At 27.4% G+C, this 22,825-nt stretch overlaps 1 protein-coding gene across 1 annotated transcript in view; it reads left to right on the forward strand.

The window, feature by feature from the left end:
- The window catches only part of LOC107436264 (dual specificity tyrosine-phosphorylation-regulated kinase 1B), a gene marked incomplete in the record, with an annotated part of 76,687 nt that extends 54,006 nt beyond the window's left edge, over window positions 1–22,681 (forward strand). The window contains 3 exon segments of the mRNA XM_071177375.1: window positions 2,907–3,047; window positions 5,603–5,972; window positions 12,036–22,681. Of these exon segments, the coding sequence (XP_071033476.1) occupies window positions 2,907–3,047; window positions 5,603–5,972; window positions 12,036–12,775 (1,251 nt within the window).
- Between the last annotated feature and the right edge of the window lie 144 nt (window positions 22,682–22,825).

Below are 22,825 nucleotides of genomic sequence, written 5' to 3' on the forward strand. Positions count from 1 at the left end.
ATTTTCTGATTTGAAACAAATTGATTTTCCAACACGGATGATGCAGTCAATGTTAGTGGATTTGTCTGATATATCAAATATGCAGTATCAAGAAGAACTCGCAGAAATGCAAAATGATAAGTCAGTCAAAACTTTATTTAATATAAGGGGAGTGATGGCATGGCTTTGTGAGAAAACAGAAATCAAATACCCAAAATCAACCAAATGTGCAAGAAAACTATTGCTACCGTTTCCATCTTCGTATCTAGCTGAATTTGGATTTATTGCTGTAAATGATTTACTGTTAAAAAAAGAAATCGTCTGGATATAACACAACGGGGATACTTGAGACTGAAGCTAACCAAATTGGAACCTAACATAAAATCTCTGTGCAGCAAGGATCTCACTAAATTAAAATATTATAGAAAAATCTTTATTAAAACTAGTATTTGAATTTTAGTTTTTCATTATATGTTTTGAAAGTTTACTTACTGTGTTTCGTTAACAATTTCCTAGTGATTTCTTCCTAAAACCTATCACTTAAGTTTCTTAAGTGAACAATTCAATTTTTTATTATTAAAAATTATGTATACGTTACATAGGGGGGCATAAGAATTTTAGAATGACTTAGGTGGGGCATGGCACAAAAAAGGTTGGGAAACACTGATCTAAGGTAATATTCATATTTGTTAAAAATTCATATTTGTCGTCCTGTCTTATCCAGAATTGTCTTGATAAGCTAAATGATAGTACTTTGAAGGATGCTTAAAAAGCTAAATAATAATTTATGATTTTAAAAATGTATCTAACCTATTTAAAAAGAGAAATTAAATTATGAGAAATACGAACATAACTGTGAGGGGAAAGAAACAAATTTGTAGAAAATCATTTTAAAATTTTCAAACTGTTGCTGAGAGAAAAGCAATTTGTACTTAATTTAAAAAATATCTTCTTAACTTTGCTAAAATGATTACAGAGGGGATATAATAAAATTATAAAAACTTTAAATTTAAAATTCTTCTGATGATACTTTCATTATAAGTATGAACATGAAATAATTGTTTTTCTACAATGAAACTTTTGGAAGCCCTATTTGAATGACAAACTTTTTTTTACAGTGAGTATGGATTATTTTCTGTTCACCTGGTCATAGTAACTGTTTAATTCCCTTCTCAGGGAAAATTAAGCAATAATTATTGTGATATCTATAGTATGATTAGGCATTTCTCTGTCCGTAAATCAGATTGAAATCAAACTTATCTGGTGCGGCCATAGTCTGCAATAAATAAGTGGTAAAAAAAATGTTTGCTTCTTTGTTGTTTTTAATGGGTTGCTAAAAATACACATGTTTTTGCCAGCTTACCATTCAAATTTTGATTTCGGTAGGTGATTTTAGTATGGATTGCTCTATCTCTTATAAATAAAAAGAAAATAAATAATGCTCTTGCCCTGCTTTATTCCAGACATAAAATTACAAAATAATTTTTCTATTTTGCTAATCTTTCACTGAGGCAAGGTAACAATTTTAGTTGTAGTTAACATTTCCTTTTTTTTAAATTCCCTCTGCAAAGAGAGAATTAGTTTATTTTGTCGATTTTTAAAAGTCTGTGAACGAATCCATTTTGAAAATAAATGTGTGACTTTATATAACAATATTCCATGAGTTAAAAAATGAATTAAAAAAACAATTTGCACTCTCTTATTATGAATTTGGTGAGATAGTTTCAGTATTATTCTAATTGTTTTTTGTATTTGAGTGTAATAATATCTTTAATCGAATTACTAGATCCAAAAGTGAGCATAAAAGCTTTGAATTAATGAATTTAATTCATTTTGCATCTAATGGATCAATAATTAGTTTCATTACAATACAGTGATATTTTCCCTGCTAAATAAAGATTTAATAAATTAAAAACTTTTCAATAAAAAGAAATTAAAAAAAAAACACACACACAGTCAAACCTTTTAAATCTAGATTTATTTTTTTCACTCTCATACTTTTTTATATTTTTTTAAATATTATTTTCATGAATTTGTAATTGGGATGTATTAATATATATTTATTCTGAAACAAATATTATCAGTATTCTTCATTCTTAAATAAATCTATGGCTACAGAAACATGGACAATATACAACCTTGTTGACTTATTAATCTTTTGAATCCAGTAAGTTATATTTTCATATGCGACTGACGCATATTTTTTTGTGTGCTTCCTTCCTTCTCCCATTCAAATTGTTTCGCCAATTAAGCAAATTTAGATAAAAAGACATAAATTTTGGATGTAAAGTTTGATTTTTTTTATTTACATATTTAAATAATAACATAGTAATGAAATTTAAAAAATGATGACTTTATTGTGTTTATCATTGTTTTTAATCAATCCATTACATTTTACTCAATCCATTGTTTTTTAATCGATCCATAAATGTGCATGTGATTGTGGCAAATATTTCTGTAACTAAACATGTGAACATTTATTGTTTGGAAAGTGCTCTTCATTCTGTTCTTAATTTTAATATGTAATATAATTTTGATTAATTTTCAATAGAAGTTAGTCTTACGTTTCTAAATTTCATTTTTTACTTAAATTTATTTATATCTGAATTTTTATTCAGGAAATCCTGACGCAGAATTGTAATGAAGCGTACTTTTGTGTTCATCAAGAGAGATTCTCTTTTCCAACCAAAAATAAAACTTAGTTGCCAGAAAAATAGTTTATATCCTTATGTTTTTCTGTGTGTTATATGATTATTATAACTTAGTTTTTTAAGTATTGTATTATAAATTCAATTATGTTCAGGCTTCTCTTCATCAAGCATGCTAATCTTTCACCTTTTAAATCCAAGTGAAATTTTTTATATATTGACCTCTGAATAAGTATTTATTGTTTGCTTCAATTCAAAATGCTTTTTTTCTCTCCAAAGGTTGATCAAATGAACAAAATAATTGAAGTAATTAATCTCCCACCTAAGTCTATCATTGAGCAGGGTCATAAGTCCCGGAAGTACTTTGAGAAGCTCGCAAATGGCACCTATGTGATAAAAAAGTTAAAAGATGGTGCAAAGGTAATGATGTCATCTCTCTCTAATGTCTTTCTTTAAGCATATTAACACGGCTTTAATGTATAATCCTTTCAGTTATATGTATAACTGTTTGATTGCTTAAACATATTTATTGTGTTATTGATTATTTATTTTTAAGATTGGAAGGAAAGAAACTTCATTTGAGATCACATCACATCTTGTTATGACTTACCCCAGCTTAACTTGAAAGTGTGTAATATGTTAGAAAATGTTAGCTGTTTATTATAGGTGTTGGTGTATGGTGTAGCAAAGCATGTGTTAAAATTAAAATAATTTGTGGTAATCTCTAATGCTGAATTTAATTATGAATACTGTGGGACCTCAATTCAATTAATCTCTTTTTTTTACCCAATTTTACAGCTCGATAATTTTTTCTTTTCTTACCAAATCCCTATTTAATTAATAGTTTAAAAACTATTCAACATTTCTTATTCAAAAATATTATAATTATTTCAATCTTAAAAAAATTTTGTTGGTTTTTTACATATTTTATTTTTCCTTTTTTTAATTTTAATTGCCTAAGTGTTCTTCTGTCATCAGACCTTGATAGCATTCGCTCTGTAAAAATTAGTCCCAGAAATTTGCTTATAAAATAAATGATAGCATAGTCTGACAAAACCAGTTTTTTTTTTTTTTTTGCAGGGTTCATAGTTGTCTTGATTTTTAATTTTATGTTCTGATATTTCTGATTTTTTAAAATAATGGTTTTAAAAAATCGGAAAAATTTGATTTTTGATTTAATTAATAGTGTGTATAAAAATAGCAAAACTCGAGCATTCCAATTTAGGGTCAGCCTACTTATATGTGTGGTTCAAGCGTATAGCCTTATCATATTGTTTGAACCTTTTACAGCCTTTTATATATATATATATTTAAGTTTTTGATTAACAATTTTAAATAATCAAATTTTTATGGTGATGAATTTACATGTCATAAACTTATTTATTATTTTAAGCAAATTCAGTAACAAATATTGTTAATGATGAATGACTGATTATGTTGCTTTACAATGATTGATTTGTCTTTTTCATCTGATTTTGACGATGAATCAATTCTAATCAACATAATCACACCATATAATATTTAAATGTTGAATTGAAGAATCTTCCACTAAATTAAATTTTGTACAAAAATGTTTTTCATTATGTTTTAATTTTGTGATTATTGAAACCATACTTTAAAATTATTTTATTCAGGAAATATTAAGCTCAATCACAAATTTTATATTTGTATGAGAGAGAAAATTAACCCTTTCGCGCCGACTGTCACATATGCATGTCAGCAAGAAACACACTCACTTCCCGACCGACACACCGGCGTGCCAGAGCGTTTTCTCGTTCACCCCCGACCGTCACTCATTGCCAGTGTCCTGGAACGTTTTAAAAAATTAAATTTCTGCCGGAAGATGGCATTGTATTCCATATGGTTTTAGATGCATGTAGATTTGATCTTCTACTCAAAATGAGAGTAGTATGACTCACATACACATAGTTTTTAGGGGAAGGAATGGAGGAGAAAGAAATGTTTTATGACGGCTCTTTAAATTCGCATGTGGTATTTGTTTACAGTGAGCAGGGGAGGTTTTTTTCTTCTTCTTTTTTTTCGCTACAGCGTTAGGTATTTCGATTTGCAGTCCAGTTTTTAGTGCAATGTTAGTGTTTTCAAATTTTTCATACGAAAAAAGAATTTTAAGTCATACATCCCCTTTAGTTTTCAGATTTATAATGTTAAAAGTTATTAAATGGTAAGTATATAATGAAAATAAAATGTGTAAAATGTATATTTAAACAAGAAATAGCTTTAATAAATAAAGTATCTATAGATATATATGTAAAGCATATGCCTTTTAAATATTCTACAGAATATTATTAAACAATGTGTTGATATTTCGGTAATTTCATGGATTTAGGCTTAACAGCAAAAAATCCTCCGGCCCTGAACAGACACTTGCGAGAGAGACTACCGGCCTCAGCGATAAGCGCGAGTTTGCGCTTCCTGTCACGAAAGGGTTAACTAATTGACACTGATTATATTTTGATGCAACAGTGCTATAAAAATTTTGCATTTATTGATTTGGAAAACAAGAGATGCAGAAGTAATAGATTATAGCCTGATTGTATGCCTTTAATAGCTCACTGAGATTCTGCAATCATTAAAAACTCAAATTTTTAAAAAAAAAAAATAAAAAAAATTAATTGATCATCTTAATTAACAATCTCTAGGTTTCAAGGAATTATGATTCCTTGGTACAGTAATAGTTATTGTTGCTTATAATAACATTAGTTAAATTGACAATCTGCGTAGTCAGGAAAAAGTTAAATATTGAAATGTTCATTTTTAAATGTTTTTTTCTTGTAGTATTTGCATTGAAATTTAATATCAAATAAGGAAATTTGTTTAAGTTCTTTATAAAATTATTATTTATAGTTAGCAGAAAATTTCTATTCTGTTTTTTATTTGAAATATTATAGTTCTAGAATTGTTATTCCTTTTGCTACTTTTACATGACTCATTAGTGTTTTTCTTATACAATGCAGTATCGTCCTCCTGGTACAAGAAAGCTTCATGACATTCTGGGAGTGGAGACTGGTGGACCGGGGGGCAGGAGGCATGGAGAACCCGGTCATAGTGTTTCAGACTATTTAAAATTTAAAGATTTGTTACTACGAATGTTAGATTACGATCCAAAGACTCGAATCACGCCCTATCACGCTCTCCAACACAGTTTTTTCAAAAGAACGGCCGACGGAAGTACAAATACTCTCCACAACACAATATTGAGTCCACCGATATTAGACGTGGCCGATCCCGACTCCCAAGATGAAATCGAAAGGAAGACGAGTGATAGGTCCAAAAAGGAAGATATTGCACACTTCGCGACAACGTGTTCATCGTTCGGACCAACAGGTAATTTTGGAATTGTATATTAAGAAGGATTTTTGTTTTATGTTATTTATTTATATTTGTGATTATTTTTATTTTTTGAGCTTTAATGTCACAGAACTTTCCTATTAAAGTTCGAATATTTTTGTTGTTTTTCAGTATGGGTTACTATATTTAAGCCTGTAGTATACTAAGTTGTTTCTAATTATTAATAATACTGAAGTATAATGTTACTTACATGAATCATTGACAGTAACGTTCTAATATAAGTTTTTAAATTCTTGTTCTTCTGAAAACTGATCGGATTTGAAATAATTTTATTGTGTAGGTTGTTGTTAAATGTATTAAAAATCTTACGGTCTCAAACTTGAAGAATTAGAGCAAACAACCTGTAGTCCTTGAATGGTCAATGTGCGGCTTGTTTCTTTTAGCCCATGACTTGAGGGCAAAAAACTGCATAGCTAGCAAAAAAGATGTTGTGATTGTCATTCTTTTCACTCTAATGTGCTTTATGTTCTAAAATATCATTTTACAATTTTTTTCCCTCTGTTAAAAGCAATTTTTAAATGAAGTTAAGAAAAGAAAAAAAAAATTTTTATGAATATTTTAACTTTAATGTCAATGATTTATGCACCTTTTCTATTTTAAAAATGTAATATTTTTGTTAAAACAAAGTTTATAAAATTCAAGAAAATTTTTTATTTTCTATTTATTATAAAACTTCTTAAGATGAAATTATCCATTTTTAAAACCATGAATTTCAATGTGAAGCATAATTCTTTTATTTAAGCTTAGCATTTCTTATTAATATTTTTATCTTTTTTTTTTTTAGCACAAAAAGTTTTGATTAGTGTTATACATACAATGAGTATTACATATAGCTACAATGATCACAATGAGTTATACATACTTTCTAAAAATAGCTGTGTTAGATTATATAGGAATGCTGCTACAGACACTTTCCTTAATTTACTTTCATAATACATTTTAATTCAGATAATGAAATAAGAACAAGCATTTTATTTTAAAAAAATTGACTTTACTGTGAATTTAATTATTCCAATGAAAAATGTCTGCTGCAAGATCTAAATTTGGTAGTAAAAGTAAGCTCTATGTTTACATAAGATCATAATTTTAATTTATTATTTAATCTTAAATGACGGATTTTAAATAAATTCATGTTTCAATAGCTAAAAAGGACAATTGGAACAGTAGTAAACTTTCCATTTCCAATGCTGCAGCACTCCTCAGAGTGCAGGGCAAAATTAGAAAATTTTACTTTGAACCAATTGCCTGTTGAAGACTTTTTAAATGAAGTAAATTTATAAAACAAATTGCCAATTTTTGAAAAGTTTAAGTTAAAAAAAATTATTTTATTATCAATGTAAAACACTTCGGTTGAGGCATTTCGTAAAATATGGAAGCATAAACAGACTCATTTCTAAAAGGAAGCATAGTTTTAAGAAATAACATAAAAGTAATTTTCTGAATGTTATAAAATTTTCATAATTAAATATTTATTCTTAAAAAAATAATAAAAACACATTAAGTATTTTTGATGAAAAAAAAAGGGGTGAACAGGTAAGGATTCACAGGCAAATTTAACTTTTATTCTCCGTTTGTTACATTTAATTGGCTGGTGGCTACTATAAATTTTGCCCTATACCTCAGAAAATCTGGCTAACGGAACACACTTTATTAGCGAACATTTTGAATATATATTGCACGACATAAACATTTAAAGTACCAGCAAGGCTGAAATTTTTGCTGCTCACTATTGCCACAAAAAATATAAATGATTTTCAAGAACAGTTTTAAGGAACTTTTTGTTGTTCAAAACCATATAAGACCGAAGGAAATGAAAAAATGAAACATGTTTATTGTGTAAAAAATACTGTTGTTAGTTAAAATTTTTTTTTAACTGTTCCAATATTATTCGGATATCATTAAAATATTTATTAAAGAAATCAGAAAATTAGGACATCAGAAATGTTCTGATACTTTTTATACTTCATATATATATATATATTTCATATGCCATACGTCAAATTCAAGCCTGGCATTAAACTCTGGTCAATTTATAGAAATTTTGAGCAAATCATCCAATCTCTCAGTCTTTAAAGAGTTTCTGTATGTTGTCTTCAGTCTATTGTGACATCTGAAGCCTCTCTCACAGGAAAATGTGATCACTTGTAGATCAGCACGAATACATTATAATCTGGAGCTTATTCAGGAATCTTTCTGAAAATTCTTTACTGTTAAAATTCTCCAGCACCTGAGTCAAATGTTAGTGAAATGAACATAATTTTGCCCACTCTGCCAACATAACATCCATTTATTCGTTAAAATGATTTGAGTTTAAATACACATGCTTCATCTTCTCTAACCCAAATTCAAAAAGTAGTTCCAATGTGTCAAAAGTATACAACGATGTTAACACATTTGTTGACATGGATTGCAATCTTTCTGTGATCAGGGATGATTGTATTTCGGGTTTCTCGTTTCATCCTTCCAGGCCTAGAAGCTCGGAGCAGGACATGCGATTTTTTCGCGGATCTAAACATACTTTAGGGCGATTGGTTCACAGACTTCCCCGAATCGAAACTTATAATCGGATAAAATGTTCACTGCAATCTGAAATTTAAAGAAATAGTTAAGATATAAAGCAAGAATTACGAGTTTTGCAATCTGAAATTTCAATTTTGAAACTTTCATTAAATTGCGTTAACGAGACTGTTTCGTGCATGTTATTCTTCCACCAATTTGATTTTTTTTCCTTCGGTTAGTTGGATTTTTACCATTTTTAATATTTGAAATTATGCTGGATCCACTAATATCGCAATTCATATTTAATCGATTTTAATATCAAATATCGATTTTCGTATTTATCCAATTCAAAAGCTACACATTGTGAATTGTATTCACAAGATTTAAAAATCGTTCATTGAAATTCGTATTCATGTGATTTAAAAATCCAATATCACTGTTCGTATTCATGTGATTTAAAAATCCAATATCCCTGTTCGTATTCACCTGATCTAAAAATCGCACATCGCGATTGGTATTTCTGTGATTTAAAATCCAATATCGCGATTCATATTCATGTGATTTTAAAATCCAGTATCGCGATTCATATTCATGCTATTTTAAAATCCAATATCGCGATTCATATTCATGAGAGTTTAACATCTGATATCGTGATTCTTGTAAGAACGAAGTTTTTTTCATAAATAAGTTACTATAAAGGTGCGGTATTCTTCATTGGAAGGTAATTTAATTTTAAATTTTAGTTTGAAGAATTATTTTTATTATGAATAGCATATAAATTAATATTTTGTAATCGAGTTTTTGTGCACATAAAATTTTCAGGATTTTCCACTTTGTGTCACAATCACCCCTGTGTGATGCTCATCACTGCATTTTTAATTAATTCTTTTCCTTAAGTCTGAAGCTATTTGCTCCCTTTTTTTAGTAATTGTCAATTTAAAACTCACAACTTGTAGAACATTATAGTTGTTTGACGTGAAACGCAATGTTTTATAAGACAAAACTTAGTTATTAGACCTAAATATTCGGTCGCCATTGGTGAGTTGGCGAGTTGAAATTTCACTCCCTGATCTATTGTAGCACTTAAATTTTGTCTTACGAAATCTGTTAAGAGAAATATGCTTTGATATTTACACAAGAGAACATTGTTTTGTAAAATTGCTATTGCACCTAAAGTTTTATGGATAAAAAAGTTTACTTAAATATATCTTTGTGATTCATAAGATTCATTTGAAATTCTGTAGCTGGTACTTTTATGGCTTTGTTGTGTGTGACTAAACTTACCCTGTGTAATACCAAATATTTTCTTTCTTTTTTTTTTAAATGATGAATTATTATTTTTTTTTAGAAAAGTGTTACTGTCATACGAAAATTAAATATTTTCTTGAACATTATTCTTAATTTTTATGTGTTTTAAATGAATAAATTGTTTAGTAAAAACCTTGAATGTTGTGAAATTGACCAGATTTTTTCCTTTCGATTTATTGAATTAATACAGTAAAGGCTGGGTTTGAAGGCACGTGAGACGCACTCCCTTGTTAAGTGCTTCAAAGGAAACTAATGAGGAATAACAGGGTATGTGGATTTTAATCTAACACTTATAGCCACTTTACTAAGTTTTTGTTTGTTTTCACTGTGGAAACATTCACATTCTTTTTTTTGTTTGTTACATTTTGAATGCAATTCAATTAATAATTATTTTATTTATTTGCATTTAATAAACATCATTATGAAAATTTCCATACATTAAATTTTTAGTTTTTCTCTTATAGAAAAAAAAATTTATTTTGAGGAAAGATTTTTTTTTTCTCTTTTAAATAAGTTTTTTCAAGCATTCTTCCTATGTTTTAAACAATGTTCCTAATATCTGTGTCTTGACTTAAGATTTTTACCTTTAAACTTTAAATTATTTTTATGAAATATTAAGTGTTTGAATGTTTTTTTTTCTTATGAAAGAAAAAACTTTTTTTAATAAAAAAATCTTCAAACATTTCCCTTTTTTTTTATTTTTTAATATGTTTGATATATGGTACATATTGTTTGTTCCATATTTTATTCTATGCAATTTTAAGTCATTATTGCACTTGCTAAATTGAACGTTTGTTGTTAGCTAAGCACTTTCTTATTGGTCACAGATTCAGTGTTTATTTGGTTTCTAATAAAAAAAAAGTTATTCATCTTCAAATAATACACTTAACCATTTCTTCATTTTGTCCTTTATAAAGCTTTTTCTATAATCAATGAAGTAAAAGTATGGAATGTAAAACTAATAGTGTTAACTAAGCAAAGTGGCTTCTTTGAAATTCAGTGGTTATATTTCTATAGATTATATTTCCTTTAAAAAATAGAGTGCTTAATACTGAATGTTTAACTGAAATTTATTAGAACTAATTCCAAAACTAAGTAATTCTAAGAAAAGTATTTTTTCTTTCTGTCTTTATCATAAAAATATTTTTTCTTTCTTCTAAACTCTTTACTGCTATCCATTATTTGATCGTGAATATATTTCTCGTGTTGCCCCCAAAACCAGCCTATTTTCCTTTTACTGTTTTTGGAATGATGTTGCAGTATTTAATTAAAATTTAAGTTAAATTTTTTTTTTTTAATATATACATTTAACTGGTAAGTATTTGTTCAATACTACTATATTCTGCTCTGTGTTATCTGAAATAATTTAATTTTTATATTATGTTATTTTATGCCACTTTCGATTTCTGGTCATTTTTTTTACTCACAACACTTTTAGAAGTTAATTTCTTGAAAGTCATTAGTGCTTTAAATTTAATGTTGTACTTGTGCCCCTCTGCAATAATGTGTATAAGACAGTTTCTTTAAAAAAATTTAGAGGAAAAAAGAGGGGAGCAACAAAAAAGTAGTAAAAATTTTGTAAGATTCATCTAACTGGCATTCCTGAAAAAAGGCTTTAGAACTAGATATTAATGATTTCTTTGAACCAAATGAATAAATTCTGAAGTGATTTCAAAAATGAATATTGTTCTGTAATAGACACATGTAATATGTGATAAACATTAACAAATGTTTTAGTAACAGAAGATTTTAACAAACTAAATTTCAATCTCTTACTTGAGATACAATAGAGGAAAAAAAATGTGGTAATGTAATTATTTTTCTTTCTTTTTTTAATTGGGTTTCAGCTTCTCCAAGCGATCAAGAGAATGATAGGGCCGTCTGCATTTGAGGAATCTCTGGTTCCATTTTAAATATTTTGTTATTATACAGATTTGAGTCCTGATAAATAGCAAGCATCAAATTATAATCGTCAAGTCATTACAGTACCATTTACTTTAGCAATATTTGCTAAATAAAATATATTCTGTAGTTAAAATTCATAATTTAAATTTAAAAAAATAGCATGATGTGCATTTATGCAAGCAAATTAGACACTGATAGAATATTCATTTCCTCAATTTTCCGTTTTAAATTTTTTTTTAAAAAGTATTTTTGAGTATTAGAATTTCTTTTCAGTATGACTTCACATTGGCTGTTATGTTTAATGAATTGTTTCTTTCTTGTGATTAGATGCCAAGGCATTTACTGTTGGTGAACATACACTTGTCAGTCCAATGCATCAGCATCAGACCAGCTGTACCCAAACGAACATTTACAGCTCTCCTTGCGGTGGGACGTTTCCAACTGCTCCTGGAACATCAGCCATGGACTGCGAGAGCCCGCACGTCGTAGGCGGGGGCGGCAGCACGTGTTTCCTGCCCAATGGCAATCGGTGCTTACACAAGAACCACTTGTTCTATGCCTGTGGTGCTTTCAGCTCCACCGCTGTATGCTCCAGGCACCCCACGGACGCTCTTTCATCCGACGCATCTTATCAACTGCAGTCCGATGAAAACTCAGGACCTGTACATAATTTTGAATATCAGAAAAATATTCACTCATCCCATTTTTTGCAAGCAGCAGCAAAAGATCCACAGTTGCCTGATGATGACGTCAGGAGTCTTCAGTCTTACCAGCCACCCTCAGGAGTGGATCATCTGAGAAGCCACCCGTCTTCCTCTTTTTCTAGGACTTCTGTTGTGTCTTCCGAACTTACTCCTATGGACACGTCCATATTTACTGTTCCACAACAACAGGCACTGGACTGTTCCCAGGTAGGGGGCTCATTGCATCATCATTCATTTAGTGGAACTAATATTTATGTAAACACTCCCTTAGCGGGGGGAAAACCCCCTTCTTCTTCAACACAGAAGGACAGCGCAGAAGGAGAAACTTCCACTTACTCTAATGACCCGCTCATTACTCATTAACAATGAACCCCCTGTTTTAGTTCATTGACTTTTTTCTGTACATTTTTTCATTCAAGGAACAGGAATGGCTATAAAGGACACACAGAATGATTGCTTATATTTGTGTATGTCTGTAAATTATTGAACGCATGTAAATGAACCACCCCCATTCATCGGTCTATCTTTGTTTGCTTTCAGTGAGGGCAGCAGGTGATTGCTTTAAGCCTCTTCATATTTTTTAAATAAAAATAAAATTATAATATAAAATGGTATGGCTACAAACTTGTTTGCAGTCGAGACAAGTCTTTCAGCGAAAGCAAAATGCTGTTGTATTGTATTACGCATTTTTATCCGAAGTGTATGCCAGAGTTTTAAATTTCTTGTTTGATGAGGTTTCATACAGTTATGTACACGCTATGTCTGTGTAAAAAATCTTTGTTTATGCTATGAAAATATATATATCTTTTGCAAAAACTGAAATCAAACATTTTTTGTATATATTGTATTTAAAGTTCATTCTTTTTTTTTTCCATATGTATGTGTGTAATACTAAAGCCAATTTTTTAAATAATGCATCTCGTCTTAATTAAATTAAGTTATAATTTTCCTTGTAAATACTGTACAGTTGTATATATTCATATATATATACATATAATTCAATCATGATAATAATGAAAAGTTAATGTGCATTTAAATGCTGCCAGGCTCATTTTTTAAAAAAAATTGAAACTCATCTGATAATGATTTTTTACATCATTAAGTGCTGTATATGTATGATATATAAGCATAAAACTCAATCATAACAAGATTAATAATGTGCAACTAAGTGCTGTCAGACTAGTTTTAAATAAATTAAAATTCATTTTTTTAAATTTCATCATACCATGATATTGAAAATAAGTTTATGTGCATTTAAGTGCTGCCAGATTATTTTTTCTGAAAATTAAAATTTGTAAGATTAAATATGATTTTGTTTCATATTTTAATGAAACATTTGAAATTAATATAATATACTTCTCGCCATTGTATACATTTCTATTACTTGATTTTTATTGTTCATTCGGAAACCAAAGTGTGAGAAAGAATTATAACATTTCCATTCTGTATAAGCAATTTTTATTATGATTGGGTGTAGCATGGGTGACATCAAATTTTGATTAGCATGCATTGATATTTTAATTGTAATGATGTTTATTATCATTTGTCTTATCTTTTGTGCTAGTTTATGTCTGCTGGCATACACAATGATATAAAAATGCTTTTAGCAGCAATTAGTATTTTGGATTGAGATTTTAATTTCATATTTTATTTGTCTATTTAAAATATGTTTGAAAGCAGTTATGTAACAATAGATGTGCTAATAGGATTCCAAACAGTAGATATAAACAAGCGAGTATCACAGTATTGATTTAGAAATGCGTAGTTTGGTTACTTAACAGGAAAACAGCTTTCTAAGTAAGAGGGACGAAATGTATTATGTAGTTGGCTTGTAGAGGAAAATTATAATTTTTTTTTTAAGAATATTTTTCACTTTAAACTATATTAGATGGTATGCATAACATCTGTGATGACATTAGGGTGGTTGATATGTGGCAAGAATATAAAAGAATTGAATGAAAGGGCTGCAGATTCATGTTATTGTTTGCTGAATCTCTTATATGAAAAACTAACTTAAATTTTTGATTAATTATGCAATAAAAAGTATTTTTTATATCTTCCTAAATAGGTGTAAAATGATCAGGCATGACAGCCTGGGATTAAAGACCTTCAGTTAAAGATTTTTCAAAAAAAAAAAAAAATCACTTTATCTGGGCTGCCAGCCTTTTATTCCAATTATTCTAAAATTTGATTCCACAGAATCAAGCCATCATTGCTTTACCCTTTTTTTCAATTAGTGAAGGGCTTTGATACAAAAAATTTTCTTGAATGGATTTTTTTAAAACTATTCTGGCAAATACGGAATACTTTGTAGAATGCGGAGATTAATTTTTAACTATGAAGTCAACCTCTGAAATCTTGTATTTATTTCTTGTAACAGGTACTTCATACAATATCATTCTTTTCTTCCTTCATCATTTTGCGAAAAATTTCCTATTTCGTCATCCTTTTGTCTTGATATATCATTCAGTGATATAACTTCTTTTAATATCTTTCAATCAGCATCAATATTTTTCAATAATATTTGCTAATCAACCGCATGTTGCAAGATTATTGTCCACGGTAACTTCTTTCTCATAAGTTTTTTCCAATCTTAAAGATGAATATATTTTTAGTTATCTTTTTGTTAACTATTTAAAAAATGCAAAAAAATGCTTTATATAAATTAAATTTAAAAAAAAATTTTTTTGATGAAAAATTAGATGAAATACTAAAAAAAAATGTGTTTCACAAGCATAAATAAAATGCTATTTTGTGACAAACACGGATCAAAACACCTAATCAGTGTACCATCCCTTCACATTCTATTGATAATAATCTGTTTCTGGAGGTTCACATAATATTATTCTGCGGTGATCAATGTATCGTTTTTGTATTTTCGGAGTGACATTAGAACCCTACTTCATATGAAATGAATTTGCAGCCTTTTGACTCTATTTTTTGTAAAGTTTATTTATGCCTCATATCAAACCTCCTTAATAAAAAAAAATGTGGTTTTTAAAATGTTAGTTGGAAAATATAATGCTTACATGACTCGTTTTTTTTAAAAAAAAATTAATTTTAATTCAAAATGTAGTGATTTTACATTATCTTCCCTCAGCATTAAAAACGGAAGACAAGTTTTAGTGTATATTTTTATACTCATGATTTTAAGAAATTTTGCCAAACAAAAATCTGTGATTTAACTTGATATAGTTCAATTTTCCATCTTAAAAAAAAGCTACTCATTTCATTCTACATAGTGAGATTTGTTTACATTAAAATAAGAAAAGTGTGGAAGGGGAAATAAGAATTGCAATAAATTTATTTTTCAAATATATCACATATATAATATATATCTAAGGAAAATTTCCTATTTCTGTTTCAGAAATACTATTAAATACTTGTTTAATATTAGAAAATTGTTCTTTGCACATTTTAGTCGGTATGTCACTTGCAGAAAAGTAAAAGTTGGTAAATGCTTTTGTTTCTATTTAAATATACTTTTGAAAATTAAAAAATAAATTAAGAATGATGTTAATACTGTTTGTGTCAATGAAATGAAAATGGGTTGAATAGAGAGTGATAATTTCTTTTGCAAATAATATTTCTTTGAAGTGATGCTAATTTGTATAGGGCAAAGTTAACTGTTGCTGTCGATCTCAGAGCGACTAAAAATGGCACATAATTGTTTAAAACATTATTTGTCTGGCACCATTTTTTTTTTAGTACTAAATGCACCTCATGTGCATAATATTATTAATTTTAAATATGGACTCATTATTAAATATTTTATAATCTGACAATGACTTTGTTTCCCGCTTGTTCCTTAAATATTTTGAAACGAACATAGTAACTGATACCATATTTCGATAAATGCTTAAAAAAATTACTTGCATAATTAATTACAAAATTTCTTACATAATTAATTACAAAATTTTTTACATAATTTTGCATTTACATAATTTTTAATAGATAGCCTTTATTCTCGAAAATTTTTAAACTGTTTAGATCATCCTTATTCCTTTCAGTTCATTAGTGCTGTTGATATATATGCTTCCTTATTATTAATTGATATATTGTAAGTTATTATTTTGCCGAAACTTAGTTGAATACTTGTGTTAACTAATTTAATTATGTCCAATGAAATTATATTTCTTCCCCCTTTGTTAATTTTGTTAAAAGATGCCCATGACTAGTTGAAAATGTTTCTAAATAGTGGTAGAATCATTCGAAAGACTTAATTAATACAAAAAATAAAATGTCTTTCAATTTGGACCTTAAAAGTATTAATTAGTTAAACTTTCTTTTGTATATTTTTTTCTATATGGTCTGTATTTAAAATATTATTTAAAGTCCATCTTTTCTAAATCTGCATATTAATTGTAACATTTTGATCTTGCAACAGTTAGAACTAACCATGTTGATAATTCAAGCTGATTCTGAACAGATTTATGTTCTGTTTTAAAGTAAAAGACATTTGAGTTTTATAGCAGTTTCTTGTTCTTTTTCTTTTCTTTCTTTCTTTCTTCCTTCTAATGATAACCATATTTTAAAAAATATCCCTATTAAACTTTTCATGGACATAGATGCAACTAAGTGTAAATTGTTGGTTTGTAAGCTTTTTCCCCACTGAAAATAGGTATTAAGAGGTCTCATTTTTTAAAATGATTTTTATTAACTGAACCTTGACTGCCATTGAATGGAAAAGAACAGTTTTAATATGTACAAATCATTTAGTGTACTAACTTTTATTTTGAAACTTATATTTGAACGAGCATGTTGCCTATTAAATATATCTAAAATATCTGTTACATAGTGATTTGGTTTGATGATAGTATGGTAAGTATTAAAAATGGAATGTATGTTAAAAATATTTTATTAAGTTCTCATTCTGCGAAATATATGTTTAATAGAAGCAAAATTTATTAATTTTATTGCTTTGGCTACCACTTTATATTTAAGACACAGCAAATATATGTTATATAATATTTTTTCAATGTGTTATTTGTCACATTTACTGTTTTTTGTGTTATTTGTCGCATTTACGAGTCAATGTAACTTTATTACTTCCAAAAATAGTTTGATAGCAAAACAATCTAACTATTGCTTTTTATATATTTTAATACAGAAAAACCCTTTAATTAAAACAGCACTGTGATGAAATAAGAGTACTTTTATTCAGTTCTACTTAATAGTTATATAATTATTTTTCCGACCTTTTTTTCGTTTTTCTACCTGATTTTTGATTTTTATAACAGTATTTAATTAAAAAGTACTGTTATAAATTAAATACTGTTATAATGTATTTAAAAAATGAAAATTATAAATTTTTATTGCATCAATAATTAAAGAAGAATTACAATTCTTTTTCCAAGCTCCTCGTAGTAAAATTAATCTAAGATCTTCCTGTTGCCAATTTAAGATACAAAAAGAAAAAAAACTTATTTTTATTTCTCTTAATTTTTTTAATTTATTGCTTTTAGATGTCAGATGCTTTAAAAAATTTTAACTGTGCATACCAACTGAATAAATATTTTATTTCACAATCCCATTTTTTTTTCTAAATCATTGACATTAATTTCATTTTTCTTACATTTACATTGAATAAAATTTTGCACAAGTGCTCTTAGAATCAGTAACAAAGAAATTTTATTTGACCCCTTAACATTAATGCTTTAATTTAAATACCTATTCTAAGCCTTATTAACAAACACATCACTAGCTTAAACATTGTTAAGCGACTAAACCATTCAATCAACTATGCAGTATCAAAACATCGAATTCTAAATTTCTTTTCTATTTTAAAAAAATTATTCTTCTGCAATATATAGAAATATGCTTAATTATTAGAGTTGCAAGTTTCAAGAGTTGCTGCGATTTGTGGCAGATTCACAAAAAGTTTTGACAAATTCATGGGATTGTAAATACAATAACTATACAATGTATGCATTTTAACACTTGGACATGATACAAATAATAAAATTAAAACATATAAAAGAGCTGGAGAAAATATTCATATAAATTTTTACAATTGCTATTCATCAAATATTTGTTTGCCAGCATTTCCATATGTTTTTCAGCCCAAAGGATTTAGAGATTTCAACTAGCAACGCAATAGCCTGTTTTACACCTCTTTTTTTAATTCTTTTGGTTAATTAGAGAAATAAGTAAACTTTTTCTACCCTTTGTATTGTTATTGTACTTAAGGGAGAAATGGTATTGTTATTAATTTATTATTCAAAGCATAGAAAGACTTTTTTTCGTCAGGATTTGGATTATCTCTGAACTATTTTCTTGTTATTTTCAATTTATTTGTTTTCTTTAAAGTTTTGTCAATAATAATAAAATAATGTTATCAATTTTAGAAAAAGTAATAATTGCTATTAAAGTATAAGTGAAGAATTAAAAATTTTTAACATTTTAATCAATTTTAGTGTGAATCATTAAATTTGAAAAATATGCAGATTTCTTTTTAAAAAAACAATTAATGCAGCAATAAATTTGCAGCCCAAATACTAGCTTTATTTGAAGGAACTAAAAATATGATTAATCTGATCTAACTTTAATTTTTCTTTAAAAAAGAAAAAAAAAACTCTGTTTTCTTCAATAATATTGTCCTAGTAGTACAAAATATAATTTAAGGCCTTAACCAATGACATTGTCTGATGCTGGGTAGGTGATTGTACAATATTGCTCAGACTTTTATATTATTTAGGTAGATAAGGCACATTAGATATTTGAAAAAGTTAGAAATTTAATAAACTTGTCATGTTGAACTTAACGTTTATGACAATAAGCAATTTTATTCTAACAAGAATTACTTCATTTTCATGCAACTATTCTGTGGTATAGTTTCATTCATTTTCTATCCTAATGTATTTACCATTTTGTCTTTTGAATGTGTTTTTTTGTGTATCTTCAGTAATTTTTTATTTTTTTTTAATATTTTGCCAAATTCACGATTAAAAAAAATCTAGTCATTTCATACTTATTAATGTTTCACCTCCCCCTCCCATGCCTTTACAGTTGGTCACTAAGCATGAGTCTCTTACTTCAGAAAAAAAATTTCAAATATCTTTCTCTTCTCAAAAATTCTCTTTTGTTTTCTGCTCAATTATTTTATTTTTGTTAAAATAAATAATGATTATAAACATTGATTACTATATTTTTGTCGTTATTTCATTAGTAGTTGTGTTTTCCTTCTATGTAATGTTTCAAATCATTTTTGCAAAAGTAAAACTAGTACCTATATGGTCATTAAAATATCATGATATGTTTAAACTGTCTATTTAAATTTTTTTTCAAGAATTTTTTTTCGTCTACCACATTTTATTTATTAATTTGTGATTAAATTTAAATTATTCAAGTCCATACTGATACCTCATTCTCTTTCAAAATGAAAAAGAATAGGCAGATCATAGTTTTACTAAGTACCTTTTGAAAACAACTTCGATAACCCTATGTAAAATTTTTATTAAATTATTGTTGCACATGTATTATAGTAAGGGATATTAATAAGATTTTTATTCAAGAATGAAATCAAAATTTGGATGGGGTATCATTTTTTTAGTTATTACTTAATTTGATGGCTATTATAAAATATCTTTTTTTTTTCCCATGCGGACAAGCTTTTAAATTTTCTAGGGGTATTTTTTGCATTTTTTTTTCTTTTGGACAAAAGTTATCAACCGTCTCTTAAAATTTTATAACTTGTTATGCTCATTAAATATATACTGTGAACCAAACATTCTTTTCTGTCTCAAATTTGATAATCAATTCATTGATATTTAATCCATTGTAGCAAGCTATATGTATACAGATTTTTGTTTTTCTTTACCAAATCAAACTACTGTAGCTTTGTGATATCAAGTATTGAATATTTACTTCATATCTGAGATCTTCAATTTCTCCTAAAGATTGTTCGCTTTTTTTTCGTTGGGATTGTCATATAATGTAGTAGTTTTAAAAGTCAATTTGGTTATTTAATAAGATTAAAAGAATAAAGATTCATTTTAGGCTGTCTAATAATAAGATAAGACTTTTAAGTTATATGTATAAGAATATACAGTTTTAAAAGTGTCCATAATTTATTCTATTTCTGCAAAAAGCGACCCTTACACTGTAGATAAATTTATATCAATGTTTTCCTCCATAGCTTTATAATTTTTAACTTCTCAAAAGTGGAGTTTAGATATAAATTTGCAGTCACTGGCGATTTTCCATGAAAATTTATTTGTTTGAATTAAAACAGATTTTCTCTTGTCCAATGGTAATGGGACTTAAATCTACCTCCTATCATTATTAATATTGTCAAAGCATTGTTGGAACCTTGCCGAATATTTTAAAAGTAAATTACCACCGAATGTTGACAGTTTTATAATTTTTATTTGTAATATCTGAACAGCTCATGATATTTTATGATCATTACCCTCTAGTAAGAAACATAATAAAAAAATTTACATTGGACAAAATAATTAAATCTTTAGTGACAATTTTTTTTAAAACCTTGTTTATTTTTCGCTATTGCCATGCATGCTAATATAGAAAATTATTAATATAAGCCTCTTTTATGTTGCCAGCAATAAAAAAAAACTTTTTTCAGTCAAAATAAATTAAGTTACAAATATTTTCCTCTTTCCTAATTGGGTATTATATCCAAAGCAGTTCAGAGAGTGGTGGCACTGCTTGTAACAATATAAAATTGTCAATAATTTTGCTTTGACTGACATTTTACTTTTTTAAATAATCACTGAAGATTGTCATGTACATAAAATGTAGCGTCATTCCTTCTGTATACTGTTCCTGAACTCAACATGTGAATTTGTGTTCATTCTATTGGAATTTGAAATATACTTGTTCAAGATAATCGTGTTTCAAATTCTATCAAAATAGCTTTTTAAAAATAAATAAAAAAATATCTGAAATTTGTTAACATTATGAAGTGTGTGTTGTTGGATACTTCTATATGTGTATGAGTAATTAAGCCTACAAAAAGAGTTTCATGAGGTTGAATTGGGAAATTGTATATTACATAACAGTAGAATATTTTCCATATAGTGCATTTTAAAACAAAATGTTTTATGTTTGTTGGTTCAGTTGAGAGAAGCTTTTCAGTATGTTGTCTTCTTAAGTCTTTGTAGTGTCACATCTTTTTTTCTTGTGTTTCAAATATTCCTATTTTTATAACTTTATGTTAACTTATGAACTTAATGATTTTAACTTTGTGTTAAAATTTTTTTATTTGCCGTACCATTCTCTCATAATGTCAGAAGCTAATTTTGCAAATGTTATTAATGCTGATAGAAATTATAATGCTTAGATTTATTCTTACATTGGAATTAAAAGATCTATTATCCATCAGATTTTGAAGAAAAGTTTTAAGTTGAGATGAATAATTAAAAATCTTAGATCCATCTTAAAATGTGAAGACAGCCTCATGAAAACATTTTATTTAATGTAAGTAGTCAAATATAAATATTATTTTATTGAAGAAAATTACACAAATTTAATTATGTCTCTTTCAAATAAATTATAATTGAACAATAAAACCTAAATTTGAAATGTATTTCAAACTAGTTTTGAATCTACACATAGAAACTATTCCATTTTTCGATTGTATAAGCAGTACATTTGCAAAGTTAGAATTCTATATAATAGATGTGTACTTAATTTTTATTAGTGTATTAATCAATAATTTACAGTTTTTTCATAAAGCATTTTTAAAAATCACCAGATGTTGAGTTGGAATTTTTTTTTTTTTTGTAATATGACAGAAAAAATAATAGTTCCATGTAATGTATGCATTTTCCCTGTGAACATGTCAATAATATTTGGTTGAATATTGTATTGCTGGTGAGAGTTTGTATTGTTGAGGTGGCATCATCCTGAAATTTTAAAATGTAATAATTTAAATTTGTTTTAAAAAAGGAATAATACATTTTCACATACTCTACCTTAATGAAAACCTTATGTATGGGTGTTGAAGTTAATGGTTCTCACTGAACACAGTATAAAGCTCAAATTTATTTTTATTACTTAGAATAATAATAATAATATAAACTATGGTCAGCATCTATGCAATTGTATTTTTAGATGTCACGTTTTCTCTGAAAATGTGACCCTGTTATTCAAAATGTACAAAGAAGGTTATAAGCATAATATAGTTCTAAATAATTGCAAATTTAGTTGTAATTAAAGAAAATTATATGATACAAATCTGTTGGCTTGATTTTGTGTTTAGCTTTTTTTAGAAGATTGAGAAATAAAAAACATAAAACTCTTTTACAAGTGTTCGCCTTTTAGAAATTTTTGTTCGATTCTCCTTTCTTTTTTAACAGCTGTTATTTTTAAAAGAATGTCTCTCACCTGATATTAATGAGCCTTATCTTTTTAAAAAAGTGTCAGTTCTTGATTAAGGAATCTACCATAATC

Source organism: Parasteatoda tepidariorum, chromosome 2 (genome assembly GCF_043381705.1).
Source record: "Parasteatoda tepidariorum isolate YZ-2023 chromosome 2, CAS_Ptep_4.0, whole genome shotgun sequence".
Classification (NCBI taxonomy): Eukaryota; Metazoa; Arthropoda; class Arachnida; order Araneae; family Theridiidae; genus Parasteatoda; species Parasteatoda tepidariorum.